Source organism: Orycteropus afer, unplaced genomic scaffold, assembly GCF_000298275.1.
Source record: "Orycteropus afer afer isolate SDZICR_OR568_19922 unplaced genomic scaffold, OryAfe1.0 scaffold00774, whole genome shotgun sequence".
NCBI lineage: Eukaryota > Metazoa > Chordata > Mammalia > Tubulidentata > Orycteropodidae > Orycteropus > Orycteropus afer.
The window spans coordinates 731,524-745,384 of record NW_006922361.1 but is presented as its reverse complement, the minus strand read 5'-3'; the positions used below and the strand labels follow the sequence as shown (position 1 = coordinate 745,384).

At 50.3% G+C, this 13,861-nt stretch overlaps 1 protein-coding gene across 1 annotated transcript in view; it reads left to right on the top strand.

Annotated features, from left to right (window-relative positions):
• Nucleotides 1-13,861, top strand: part of INSR (insulin receptor) — a gene marked incomplete at its 5' end in the record, with an annotated part of 174,746 nt that overhangs the window by 106,406 nt on the left and 54,479 nt on the right. Inside the window, 3 exons of the mRNA XM_007957682.2 lie at nucleotides 3,424-3,745; nucleotides 9,308-9,456; nucleotides 12,320-12,464. Of these exons, the coding sequence (XP_007955873.2) occupies nucleotides 3,424-3,745; nucleotides 9,308-9,456; nucleotides 12,320-12,464 (616 nt within the window). The remainder of the gene's footprint in view (nucleotides 1-3,423; nucleotides 3,746-9,307; nucleotides 9,457-12,319; nucleotides 12,465-13,861) is intronic.

Sequence of the window (13,861 nt, the reverse complement as noted above, 5' to 3'; positions counted from 1 at the left end):
AGAAAGGTTGGACAATCTACTTTCATAGTGATAGTGCCTCAGAAACCCAAGGAGGGGTCGTTATGAGTCGGGTCTGACTCGATGGCAAATAACAACAGCAACAAGCCTTTGCCTCTGTAATTCTGGCTTATTGAGTCTGTCTATGAGATTGGAATGTGTTTAACAAATGATTAATGCAATACTTATGAAGACCGTATTGTTGTTGTTGTTATGTGCCGTTGAGTTGGACCGGACTCATAGCTGAAGACCGGATACCAACATGAAAAACGTGAGTGGTTGTATATTCACTGTGATGAGGGCTGTGAGCATAGCCAGCTGTATAAGCCCAGCGTGGACAAGGGCAGAGAGGAAGACAGGCTTGGTGACTGACTTCTGAAAGTCAGTCAGCAAACACCCCAGCCGGCAGTTCAGTCCGTTACCGATCATGGAGCTGGTGCAGGCCCCGGCCCTGCTTTGTTCTGTTATGTGTGGGGTCACCATGGGTCGCGGGCTGACTTGACAACAGCCAACAACAAACAGGTTTGGAGGGTGGTGGCTGTTGGTGGATGCGATTGAGTCGATTCTGACTTCTAATAGCCCCAAGTGGAACTACCCCGTAGGGTTTTCTAGACTGTGATCTTTGTGGGAGCAGATTACCAGGTCTTTTTCCCCTTGGAGCCACTGGATGGGTTCAAACTGCTGACCTTTCTCTTAGCTGTTGGATGCTTAATGTTGCGCCACCAAGACTCCCTGGGTGGTGGAGACATAAGTTAATGCATTCGGCGGCCAGCCTTGAAGGGTTGGCACTTTCAGTCTGCCCAGAGGCACCTCGGACGGCAGGCCCGGTAGTCTACTTCTGAAAACCCTACAAAGCACCATTCCACTCTGGCACGCATGGGGGCGCCATGGGGTGGAATCGATTTGACGGCAACTAGTGGCGGAGGAGCTCTGATGGCGCTGAGGTTAGAGCATTCAGCTGCTAACCAGAAGGTCGGCAACTGGAACCCACAGGAGAGAGATGAGGCAGTCTGCTTCCATAAAATATTTGTTGTTCTTGTTAGGTGCTGTCAAGTTGTCTCTGACTCATAGCGAGTTTTGTTCTGTACAGCAGAACCAAACTGCCCGGTCCTGGGCCAGCCACACAATCCTTGCTATACCTGAGGCCACCATTGTAGCCATTGTGTCAATCCATCTCGATGAGGGCTTTCCCCTTTTTTGTTGACCCTCCACTTTACCAAGCATGATATCGTTCTCCAGGGAATGGTCCCTTCTAACATGACTGATGTAGGTGAGACGAAGTCTGGCCCTTCTTGCTTCCAAGGAGCATTCCAGCTGCACTTCTTCCAGGACAGATTTGTTCTTTCTTCTGGCAGTCCTTGGTACTTTCAGCATTCTTTGCCAGAACCACAACTCAAAAGCATCAACTCTTCTTTGGTCTTCCTTATTCATTGTCCAGCTCTCACATGCATATGAGGCAATTGAAAATATCATGACTTGTGTCAGGTGCACCTTAGTCCTCAAGGAGACATCTTTGCTCTTCAGCACTTGAAAGAGGTCTTTTGCAGCAGATTTGCCCAGTGCTATGTGTCTCCTCGGAAGGAAGGTTGGGCAATCCTACTTCCGTAGTGATACTGCCTTGGAAACCCAAGGAGGGGTCGCTATGAGTCGGGGTTGACCCGACGGCACATAACAACAACAACAATATGTCATCTGATATCTTGACTGCTGCTTCCATGGGTGTTGATTATAGAACAAAGTAATATGAAGTCCTTGACAACTTGAATCTTTTCTCCATTTGTCGTGAGGCTGCTTATTTGTCCAGTTGTGAGAATTTTTTGTTTTCTTTATATTGAGATGTAATCCAGTGATTAAAAGATTTACAGCCTTGGAAACTTTGTAGGGCAGTTCTACTCTGTGCTGGAGGGCCTCTATGAGTCAGAATGGACCCTATGGCAGTGGGTTCAGTTTGGGTTTTGCTTTCATAAAGCTTTGTAACCATGGAAACCCCACAGAGCAGTTGGAATCGGCTTGATGGCAGTCCTCCGTTAGACTCTGGACTGTGGAGGACAAGGTCTGTGGCCGACTTGCTTCCACGGCAGTGGCAATATCCAGAATAGCATCTTGGCAAAAGCAAGAAATGATAAATGGCTTTTGGGTCGTTGTTTAACTTCCCTGTGCCTCAGTTTCCTCGTTTGTAAAAGGGAGACAGTAACACAGCTACTTCCTCATGGTTCCTCATGGCGCACCGGTGAGGTGGCGCCCTAGCCAGAGCTGATTAGGAAATTTCCAGGAAGTGTGCAAGCTGGTTATTAAACACAGCAGCCCTTAAAAATTAAATTGTATAAACTTACAATTGAACAAGTTATCTTAGAAACAAAGGTAGTCAGTGCTCAAAGCTGACTAGTTCCTCATAACCTCTCTCTGTTTTACTTTTGTTTATGCTCTGGGGTTAGTCACTAGCATAGTATCTACATGCTGGAAATGCTGTATCATGGTGTGCGTCTATGAATCTTTTGCCAGCTCTGGGTTGGGTGACATCAGGCTGGTGGTGGTATTGTCAGCTACCTCCGAGTCAACTTCCGACTCATGGTGGCTCCGTGTACAACAGAACGGAACGTCACCCAGCCTGCGCCATGTTCATGATCCTTGACCTGCTCCAGCCACTGTGTGTTTTGAGCGCCGCCCAACCTGGCGTGCTCTTCCTCCAGCACTCCATCAGATGGTATTCTGCTGTGATCCAGAGGGTTTTCACTGGGCATTTTTTGGGAGTCGATGGCCAGGCCTTTCTTCCTAGTCTGTCTTAGTCTAGAAGCTCCACTGAAACCTGCCCACCATGGGTCACCTTGCCGGTATTTGAAACATGGCATAGCTTCTAGCATCCCAGCCATGTACAGGTTACCACAGTCTGACAACCTGACCTCAGCGGTGGGACATCAGGTTAAGTCATTTAAAATTGGCTGTGGTGGCAAATGCTATGGAATTAGGGTCTCTCGCACCTCCTTTGAAAACCCAAAACCAAACCCATCAGGGGTGAGTCGATTCTGACTCCTGGCAACCCCATGTGTGTGTCAGAGTGGAACTGTGCTCATAGGGTTAGTTGGCTGTCATCTTTATGAAGGCCAAGAGCCAGGCCTTTCCTTCATGGCACCTCTGGGTGGCTTCCTACCACCAACCTTTAGGTTAACCACCAAGTGCAGACAGTTTGTGTCCCCCAGTTCTTCAGCATTCATGAGCACACTCTTGGTTTGGGGGCTTAAGTGAATTCATGCACGTGCCTGGTGTGTGGTAAGCGCTGTGTTTATTGTTAATGTTTTGCGTGGCATTCACTCCCGAGCCCTGGGGCATTTTGAGGGCCACCACGGAATCTGCCAGGACTCCTGCCTGAGCAGATGGGCATCAGGCTAAGCCGCTGAGCAGCTGTGTTCTGTCTCTCTCTCTTTCCAGTCTGCCCAACCATCTGTAAGTCTCACGGCTGTACCGCGGAGGGTCTGTGCTGCCACAGCCAGTGTCTGGGCAACTGCTCCGAGCCTGATGACCCCACCAAGTGCGTGGCCTGCCGCAACTTCTACCTGGACGGCCGGTGCGTGGAGACCTGCCCGCCCCCATACTACCACTTCCAGGACTGGCGCTGCGTCAACTTCAGCTTCTGCCAGGACCTGCACAACAAATGCAAGAACTCGCGGAGGCAGGGCTGTCACCAGTACGTCATTCACAACAACAAGTGCATCCCCGAGTGCCCCTCCGGGTACACCATGAATTCCAGCAAGTGAGTCCTGGGGTGGGAGGTGGGGATGAAAAGGACAGGCCCGGGGTGACGGACGGTGCTGCTGGCCTCAGAACTGTGGGAAAGCTCCAGGTTAGTGGGTTATGAGTGAGGCATCCACGGAGGATGGGATACCTGGGTCCCTCAGTACCAGGACCAGTTGCTGTCTGCTCAGCTCTGACTCATGGTGACCCCGTGTGTGTCAGAGTGGATCTGCACATCACAGGGTTTTCAATGACTGATTTTGGGGAGTGGATTGCCAGGCCTGTCTTCCAAGGTGCCTCTGGGTGGCTGCAAACCTCCCACCTTTCAGATAGCATGTTAACTGTCTGAGCTGCCCAGAGACTCCCACATGCTTCCCTTTTGCTCTTGACCCTTAGATCAGGAGCGGGCAGACTTTTTCTCTATTGAGCCAGCAACACATATCTTCAGCTTGCAGGCCGTGGGCTGTCTGTTGCAACCACTCGAGTCTGCTGTTATAGCAAAAAATCAGCCGTAAGTAATATGGAAATAAATGGCATGTCTGTTCTAATAAAACTTTATTTACAAAAGCAGACAGTGGGCCGGATTTGGCCCGTGGGCCAGAGTTTACCAACCCCTGCTTTAGAGGACTGACAAGACTGTAGACAAATGGGTCGGTGTCATACAGTGCTCCTGTTGAAGTGTCAGGGCGGCAAGGGCAGTTTTGTTTTGCACCCCCATGTCTAGGGCAAAACTACATGAGGACTGCCCTGACCACCTTAATCACAGAGCTCCCCACTCCTTTCCAGACCTTTCCTCATCCTTGGACATGTATCTCAGGGTCCAGGCTCTTTCCTGACCTCGTCTCCTAGACTGTGAAGCTCCAGATGCCTCCGACCATGTCTTACCTTTCCGTCTCCCTGAGCACATTAGCTGCTGCCTGAACTGGCTGGCCTTGGGGGCAGTAGGGGGCTCAGTGGTAACGTTCCCACCTTCCACGCAGGAAGCCCAGGTTCAATTCTCAGCCAGTGCACCTCATGAACAGCCACCACCCATCTGTCAGTTGGGGCTCACATGTAACTAAGATTCTGAACCGGTTTCAGCAGAGCTTCCAGACTAAGACAGACTAGGAAGAAAGGTCTGGCAACCAGCTTCTGAAAATCAACCAGTAAAAATCCCATGGATCCCAGTGGTCCAGTCCACAACCAATGGTGGGGATGACACAGAACTGGGTAGTGTTTTGTTCCTTTGTGCATGGGGCCTCAGGAATTGGAGGTTGACTCAACAGCAGTAATCAGTAACAAACCAGTTGGTCAAGAAGCAAATCCCTCCCCTGGTGGCACAGTGGTTAAAGTCCTTGTCTGCTAACCAATAGGTGAGTGGTTCAAACCCACAAGCTGCCCTTCAGGAGAAAGATGAGGCAGTCTGCTTCTGTAAAGATTGACAGCTTTGGAAACTCTTTGGGGCAGTCCCACTCTGTCCTCTAGGGGCACTGTGAGTCAGAATCGACTTCACAGCAGTGGGTTCAGTTTGGGCTTTGCTTCTGTAAAGACTGATAGCCTGTGGTTCGGTTCTACTCTGTCCTCCAAGGATGCTGTGAGGGGGAATAGACTCTATGGCAGTGGGTGTGGTATGGGTTGTTCCGGGCTGGTCTCTTGGAAGTAGACTCTGAGATAGAGGTTTTCCTGCAGGGGGTGGAACGGGCAGTGTTCTTGGGAGCGGTGCCCATGAGGAGCGCGGGAAGCAGGGGTGGGTACCAGGAGATGCTGCGTTGCTGCAGCCCCCAGCAAAGCCCTTGGTCGATCCCACGATGGCCCTGTGGAGGTGTCCCAGAGTGAGGCCCAGGACAGGCCTTTATACCTGTGCACTGACCATTACTGGTTATGGCCTGCACCCCATAACCCCTCTGAGTAGAGGGTATCCCCAAGGTCGGCACTGGGCCACCAGCAGCCGGGGGAATGAGTGTCTCCAACCTAAAAGAGGGACTTGGGTGTCACGTCATTGATGGCAGTGGGGTCGTTGGTGGTGGCTGGGGATGAACAGCTTCCTCTGGCTCCGTGGCTGGCTGTCCCAAAGCCAGGAAGTGTCCCAAAGCCAGGAAGTGTCCCACCTTGTTCCAGCCATGCCCATGGGGCCTCCACCTCTGGAGAAGGAATGGGCTGTTTGCGCCTCTCCCCTCGGGAGCCACAGTGGGTGACATCTTTAATAGCATCTCATTCCTGAGACTGATGGCTCTCCACCTGGACACTGTTGACAGCTGTTGGCCTGTTCTCTGAGGGGCGTCCTGTGCACTGTGGGCTGTTGAGTGGCATCCCAGGCCTCCACCCACTCAATACCAGTTGCACACACTCCCCAACGTCATGACAGCCACAGGTGTCTCCAGACATGGCCCAGTGTCCTCTGAGGGGCAGAATCACCCCAGTTGAGACCTACTGGGTTAGGGGAATCCATGAACCCCTCTACGTCCCATAATCAGCACCTCCTGAAGTCCCACTATAGTGCCCATGCTGACATACACAAATGAAGTCAGGAGAGGGGAGAAGAGGGGAACCCAGAGGCCGGACTGTCACACCTGGGTAATTTATTCCGGTGTTGAGTGTGAACAGGGATGGAATGCAACATTTTTTTCCCGAATAATTAATGCAAGGAGTCTCTACCCTAACAGATGACATTGGGGGCTAAATCCTTCTTTGCGGTAGGGGCCGTCCTGTGCATTTTAGGGTGCGAGGCAGCATCCCTGGTCTCTGCCCACGCGATGCTGCCCGCAAAGTTGTGACAACCACAAATGTCTCTAGACATCACCCATTGTGCCTGGGGGGCAGAATCGGTCCCAGGTGAGAACCGCTGTCTTAGCCTGTGCCAGCTGCACAGGGAAGGTTCCTCAGTGCATGGCACCTGGCACACTGAACACCCGCCTGCAGGCTTGCTGCCATTGCCTCAAAACAAGACCAGCAGGTTCTTTGTTTCCCCAGAATCTCCCATGTGGTCCGGGCGCCTGTTTTCCTCAGGGCGTTAACCCTAGCGCACTGGCTTTCAAAGGAAGACCCCCTCTTCCAGATTCTTCCCAGGGCTTTGTTGCTTTTCAAAGGCCCTGCAATCAGACCGTTTCCCACCATTGGTGAGAAGCAGCAGCGTTTTCTCGCTGGCGGTGAGTCAGATTTCCACCAGTTTGTTCAAGCCCTTAGCACCTTCGAGGAGCTATTTTGGTGTCTCGGGGTCACAAGCAAGTTTAAAAATCTGTTTCCTGGTTTTTGTGTTGAGAGTTTTACACAAACAAAACAACATCAAACAAATCAGAAACAGACGCACGTCCAGGGGCCTTGCAACTGATCCGCTTACGCAGAACATCTTCCTCTTCAGCCCGAGAATTAGCCAAAGGGAGCCCATTCTGGCGGGAAATTTATGTCCCTGAGTGGGGAGGGTGGGAAGGGAAACAGCCTTTATCTTGGGCCTTGGGAACCTCTCTTCCTGGCATTTGCGAAGCCTGCAGGTACGACACGTTTTTGTCTTGTTCGCTTTTGATGAAACCCACCAAGTGGCTTTGTTGGCTAAAAATAGGCCTCTGTACATCATCTTTGCATGCCAGATGGAGCTGTGTTTTGCCAGTTTATCAGTAAGGTTGGGAAAATGATTCTGTTTCTTTTGATTCATTTCTGGCTTTTCATGTTTGAAATAATGAGCAGTTATTAACATCTGCTGGTGAGACGTTTGTTTAAAAGACGTCGGCTTTAGTGCTTGGTTCACTGGGACAACTAATAAAAGACATTAGCTTTAAATTAGAGGTGATTCTCCTTCCTGGCAACTAAAGCCAAGAAAAACACATTGCCATCAAGTGGATTCTGACGCATGGTGACCCCACCTGCTTCCTAGGAGAACTGGACTTCATAGGGATTTCAGGGGCTGTCATCTCATGGAGGTAGCTTAAAGGTTAAGCACTTGGCTGCCAAATGAGGCAGTATTTCTATGGATACTGCCTAAAGGTTGGCTACCTAGCGGCTTCACGAGAGAAAGACCTGGTGATTGGGTCCTGGAAAGATCACAGCCTACAGAAGCCTATTGGGCATTTCTACTCAGTCACTCAGGGCTGCTGTGAGGCAGAAATGCACAACAACAACTCTTTTTATGGAAGCAGATTGCCAGGCCTTTCTTCCGCAGCACCACACGGTAGATTCAACTAAGACCCTAGTGGTTCAGTGGTTAAGGTGCTTGGCTGCCAGCTGAAAGCAGTGTGAACCCACCAGCTGCTCCACGGGAGAAAGATGTGGCAGTCTGCTCCTGTGAAGATTGACAGCCTTGGAAACCCTATGAGACTGTTCTGTTCTGTCATAGGGTCCGTATGAGTTGGAATCAACTTGATGGTAGTGAGTTTGGGGTTTTAAGAAATACAGGGTCTCCTTTGGTGCCAGAGACCCTGAGTGGTGCAGAAGTCTAAGTGCTTGGCTGCTATGTGAAAGGCTGGCAGTTCGATTCTGCCTAGAGGCACTCAGAAGAAAGGCCTGGCAATCTGCTTCCGAAAGGTTTTCCATGAAAACCCTGTGGAGCATGAGCTGTACTCTGACACATGCGGGGTCGCTGTGAGTCGGAGTTGACTCGATGGCTACCGGTGCCTTTGGTGCCGCAGCTAACAGTGGCATGGCCCTTGGAGCTGCACCCCTAAGAAATTGACGGTGCCTATTGCTCCCTAATACTGGGAATCTTCCTTTACCTTGTGGAAGAGGCCAGAGTGCAGGGTGTCAATCAGGACTCATTGGGACAAGATTTTACTTTGTCAGGCTTTAAAAAAAATTTCGCCATTTTTCCTCCTCAAGTTTTCTTTTGTTTAATGGAAGACTTTAGTACTGTTACCTTGTAAAAACTGTTTTATTGTGGTAAAAGGATATGCAATGAAACATTTGCCAGTTCCTCCCTTTCCACATGTATAAACTCCACCCTCACCCCATCCATTTCCAAACTCTCCCACTCCATTAGCAGAAACCCAGCACCCCTAAACTAAGACTTCCTTTTTCCCCTCTCACCCACCCCTGGTAGCCAGCAATAAATTTTGGTCTCTGTCCACTGCCTGTTCTAGATGGTTATTGTACATGACATCAGATAATAGTTATCTTTTCGTGTCTGCCTTATTTTGCCCACCGTGATGTTTTCAGGGTTCCTCCGTGTTGTGGCATGCATCAGGACTTCACTTCTCTTTATGGCTGGCTGAGTCATACTCCATTGGGTGGGTGGACCACATTGTGTTTGTCTGAGCCTTGTCATCGTGGGGTAAAAGCGTGAGCCCCTGACTTCAGTATATATAGGGCCTGTCACCACGGAGTGATGCATAGATGTTTCTTGAGCCCAGTGTCTCTTACCTCAGGGTGGTTTGCACTCCCCGAGAACATTGGGCCATGTCTAGGGATATTTGTGGTTGTCACGCCTGGAGGATGCTACTGGCATCAAGTGAGTGGAGGCCAGGGATGCTGCTCAGCCCCGTACAGTGCACAGAACGGGCTTCCACAGAAAAGAATGTTCCAGCCCCAAGTATCGTTAGTGCTGGAGTTGGGGTGGGGGGTTTGTATCCACCACCTTGTGCCCACTCTGACCCTTTCAGCTGTGCTCTCTCTTCAGCCTGATGTGCACCCCCTGCTTGGGGCCCTGCCCCAAGGTCTGCCACCTCCTGGAGGGCGAGAAGACTATCGACTCGGTGACGTCCGCCCAGGAGCTCCGTGGGTGCACTGTGGTCAACGGGAGTCTGATCATCAACATCCGAGGAGGCAGTGAGTCCCCTGGGCGGGGGCGGGTGGCCAGGGGCCTGCTGGACTGCACTGTCCCTGGGAGCAGATAGTTGGGCACCATCACTGCATCACTGGGGGCTGTCGAGTGGATTCCGACCCATAGTGCCCCCGTGTGCTGAGTACAGCTGCCCTGTAGGGTTTTCAAGGCTGGGACCTTTTGGAAGCAGACCTCCAGGCCTGTCTCCAAGGGGCCTCTAGATGGGTTCGAACCACCGTCCTTTCACTTCACGATACAGCACTTAACCATTTGTGCTACCCAGGGACTCTGATGGCTGGGCAGAGAACATGAAACTCGCAGAGACTCTGCCTCGCTCACTGTTCTGGTTGCCTAGTGCCGCTCTGACAGGAATATACCACCAATGGGATGGCGTTAACAAATAGGAGTTTATTCTTACAATTTGGAGGCTTTGAGTCCAAGTTCAAAGTGCCAGGCTCTAGGGGCTGGGTGAAAGCCCCTCAACCTTGGGGTCCAGCTCTGCCTCCTGCTCCCGGCCCACTGGAACTAGAGGCATTTCTTCACTCAGACAGCTGCTGGCTGCTGAGGCTGAGAAGGCCAAGGTTGACAAGTAAAAAGGCACAGTCCCGATGTTACCAAACCACATGGCAGACCGTTAACTTAAGTCCACTGTAAGACCCAAGGTCGGCAAAGCATAGCGGGCTGCTGAGCAACGACATGGCTACATGCAGGGTCCAAGCGTGCCATTGGCTAGAGACCTTTCCCAAAGCTGCTTCTTATACATGGGAAGCAGACCACATCCCAAAACAGCTACTCACCTGATTGTGGTAGATCCCACCATGGAGGTGATTGCCAGTCTCATCATGGGGAATAACTACCACCAGCTGCCCAGCCACTCAACCAGGCCCAGCCAAGTTGACACACAAACATAACCACCACACTCACAGAGGTGATTTCATTCAACTGCACTGACCAGGGGTTCTCTCGTTAGTTGAAGTTAACTAAGGAGTTTGCTTCAAAACCAGAAATCCACAACCTAATCCTGGCCCCACCCCCAGAGGGTCTGCTTTTCCTTGGTGGGATTGGGAGCATCTAGGAATTTTCTTTCCTTTTCTTTTCTGGTGGTAATAATAGATATAACAAAATATTTGGCAGTTCGACAGTTTTTCCACGTCCAATTCGGAGCCATTGATTACTATCATCATGTTGTACAATCATGGCCACTCTTCATTTCCACGTTATTCCACCACCATGAACAGAAACTCAGTGCCCCAAAGCAATGTCTCCCACTTTTGCTTTCCATTCCACCCCTGGTGACCACTAACAAACTCTGTATACATTTGCCTGCTTCATATAAGTGGGATCATACCATAGATGTCCTTTTGTGGCTGACTTATGTCACTCAACAGAGTGTGCCCAAGGTTCATCCACATTGTGGGATGCGTGAGAAGTTCATTTCTCTTCATGGCTGATTCCATCATATGGATGGACCACGTACTGTTTATCCAGTCATCTGTTGACGGACACCTGGGTTGTCACCACCTTTTGGCTGTAGCGAATAATGCTGTAATGAACATTGAGCGTTCCAGGAACTTGCATTTGTAACAATCAAGCAACATGTCCTGTTGTAGGGTCCTGTAGACCATGTTTTAAGACAAACTCATTTTCAGCACAAATAAAAAAGTTTTTAAAATTTTTTTAATTCTGTTTTTTAAAAAGAAAGAGATTCTGTCACGGGCAAAAAAGCATCCTCTCTGTTTGTTTATTCTGCAAACATTTATTAAGTACACACAGTGAGCAAAGCACAGTCCTCCCTGTGGCAGAGCTTCCCAATAAACAAATGAATGGACAGTCCAAGATCAGGTAGTGGCAAAAAACCCGCCCGTCCATTTGTAATACTGTTGTGACTTGCATGCCACAGTTACGCTAGAAGCTACACAACTGGGGTTTCAGGTAGTTGCAGGCTCACCCATGGTGGACAGGTTTCAGCAGAGCTTCCAGACTAAGGCACACAGGAAGAAAGGCCTGACAAACTACCTCTGAAAATTAGCCAGTGAAAGCCCTGTGGGTCACAGCAGAATATTGGATGCAGTGCTGGAAGCTGAGTGCCCTGGTTGGAAGGCAGTCACAGTACACAGTACACAGTGGCCGCAAGCATGTGCTCAAGCCGACCGATAATCACCAAATGGCTCAGTGCTGGGCGGCATTCGGTTCCGTTGTACGTGGGGTTGCCAGAGTCACAGCTTAACTCCCCAGCAACTGTGAGCAACAACAACAGACCCCACAGTAAGGGCTTCAGTTGTGTTCTAAGCATGGCAGATTTTGAGCTGACCCCATTGAACCCATCTTCAGCCTAGATCATGACTCCAAGGAGCCCCAGTGGTGCATTGGTTAAGCACTCGGCTGCTATCTGAAAGGTTGGTGGTTTGAAACCACATAGTGGCTCCATGGGAGAAAGAGGTGGCAATCTGTTCCTGTCAAGATTACAGGCTTGGAAATCCAGTTCTACTCTGTCCTGTAGTGTTGCTATGAGTCAGAATGGACTTGGCGGCACTGGGTTTGGTTTGGGCTTTGCTTCCATAAAGATTGACAGCCTTGGAAACCCTATGGTGCAATTCTACTCTGTCCTCTAGGGGCGCTGTGAGTCAACCAAACCCACAGTAGTGGGTGTGGTTTGGACTTTGCTTCTGTAAAAGTTACAGTCTTGGAAACCCTATGGGTCAGTTCTGCTCTATCCTATAGGGTTGCTGTGAGTTGGAATCAACTCAACAGCAACAGGTTTGTCGTTTTTTTGTTTTGTTTTCTTTTGTTTTTTCCTCACTGTGGGTAATTATGGGACGATGAAAATATTTCTATAGAAACGCACTGAATATTCTCCCCTTTCTGTAGACAACCTGGCAGCTGAGCTAGAGGCCAACCTTGGTCTCATTGAAGAGATTACAGGATACCTCAAAATCCGCCGTTCCTACGCACTTGTGTCGCTTTCCTTCTTCCGGAAGTTACGTATGATTCGAGGAGAGACCCTGGAAATCGGGTACGTGTGCCCAGTTCTGGGTTTGTGGCTAGCATACTGAAGATGAATTCGGTGAATTAGAGACATTTGCAGTCAGTAGTGGTTATGGGGGTTCAGTGGTGGCGTTCTCGGCTTCCATGTGGGAGACCTGAATTTGATTCCCAGATGCTGGGCCTCCTGGGCAGCCACCACTGTCTGTCCCTGGAGGCTTGCATGTTGCTAGGCTGCTGAACAATTTCCAGGTCAAGATGAATGAGGAAGAAAGGCCTGGCAATCTATTTCCAAAAATCAGCCCACGAGAAACCCTGTGGATCCCAGTGGTCCTGTCTGCGACCAGTACTGGGGAGGGCACAGGGTCACGCAGTGTTTTGCTTCATTGTGCGTGGGTTACCTTGTGTCAGGGCAGCAACACCAACACCAACAGTTCTGAGAAGCCACATTTCAGATGCTCAAGGTCACATGGGGCTGCTGGGTTGGACAGAGCAAGTCTGTTGTTGTTGTTAGGTGCTGTCGAGTCATCTCTGACTCATAGCGACCCTATGCACAGCAGAGCAAAACACTGCCCGGTCCTGTGGCAGCCCCATGATCCTCGCTATACCTGAGCCCATCGTTGCAGCCACGGTGTCAGTCCATCTCGTTGAGCGCCTTCCCCTTTTTCGCTGACCCTCCACTTTACCGAGCATGACATCCTTCTCCAGGGAATCGTCCCTTCTGACAACATGACCAAAGTAGGTGAGACGAGGTCTGGCCATTCTCGCTTCCAAGGAGCATTCTGGCTGCAGTTCTTCCAGGACAGATCTGTTAGTCCTTTTAGCAGTCCATGGTATTCTTAGCATTCTTCACCAGCACCACAACCCAAGAGCAAGTCTAGATACTTACTTATTCCATTCATTGCATGCTGAGTAGTCCACGAATCATCAGAAAGAACAGGTCTAGGAGCTCTGGTAGCATAGTGGCTAAGTCACTTGCCTGCTAACCAGATGGCTGGCGGTTCAAACCCACCAGCCACTCCTCGGAAGGAAGGTTGGGCATTCCTACTTCCGTAGTGATACTGCCTCGGAAACCCAAGGAGGGGTCGCTATGAGTCGGGGCCGACTCGACGGCACATAACATAACAACAGTCAAATCACTGAGCTGTTCCAGAACCATCCATGGTTTCCCTCTGCCTACCGAGGAGGGTCACACATTCTCAGCCTGGGAGCTCTGGTGGCATAATGCCTAAGGCATTTGACTGCTAATCAGAAGGCTGGCAGTTCAAACCCACCAGCCACTCCTTGAAAGGAAGACTGGGCAATCTACTTCTGTAGAGATACTGCCTTGGAAATCTGGAGGAATTGGCTTTTCTCACCTTGTTTCCTTTTAGGCCAGAGTGGGTTCTCTGCTTTCTCTGTTGGGCCCACATTGCACTCAGCTGCTTC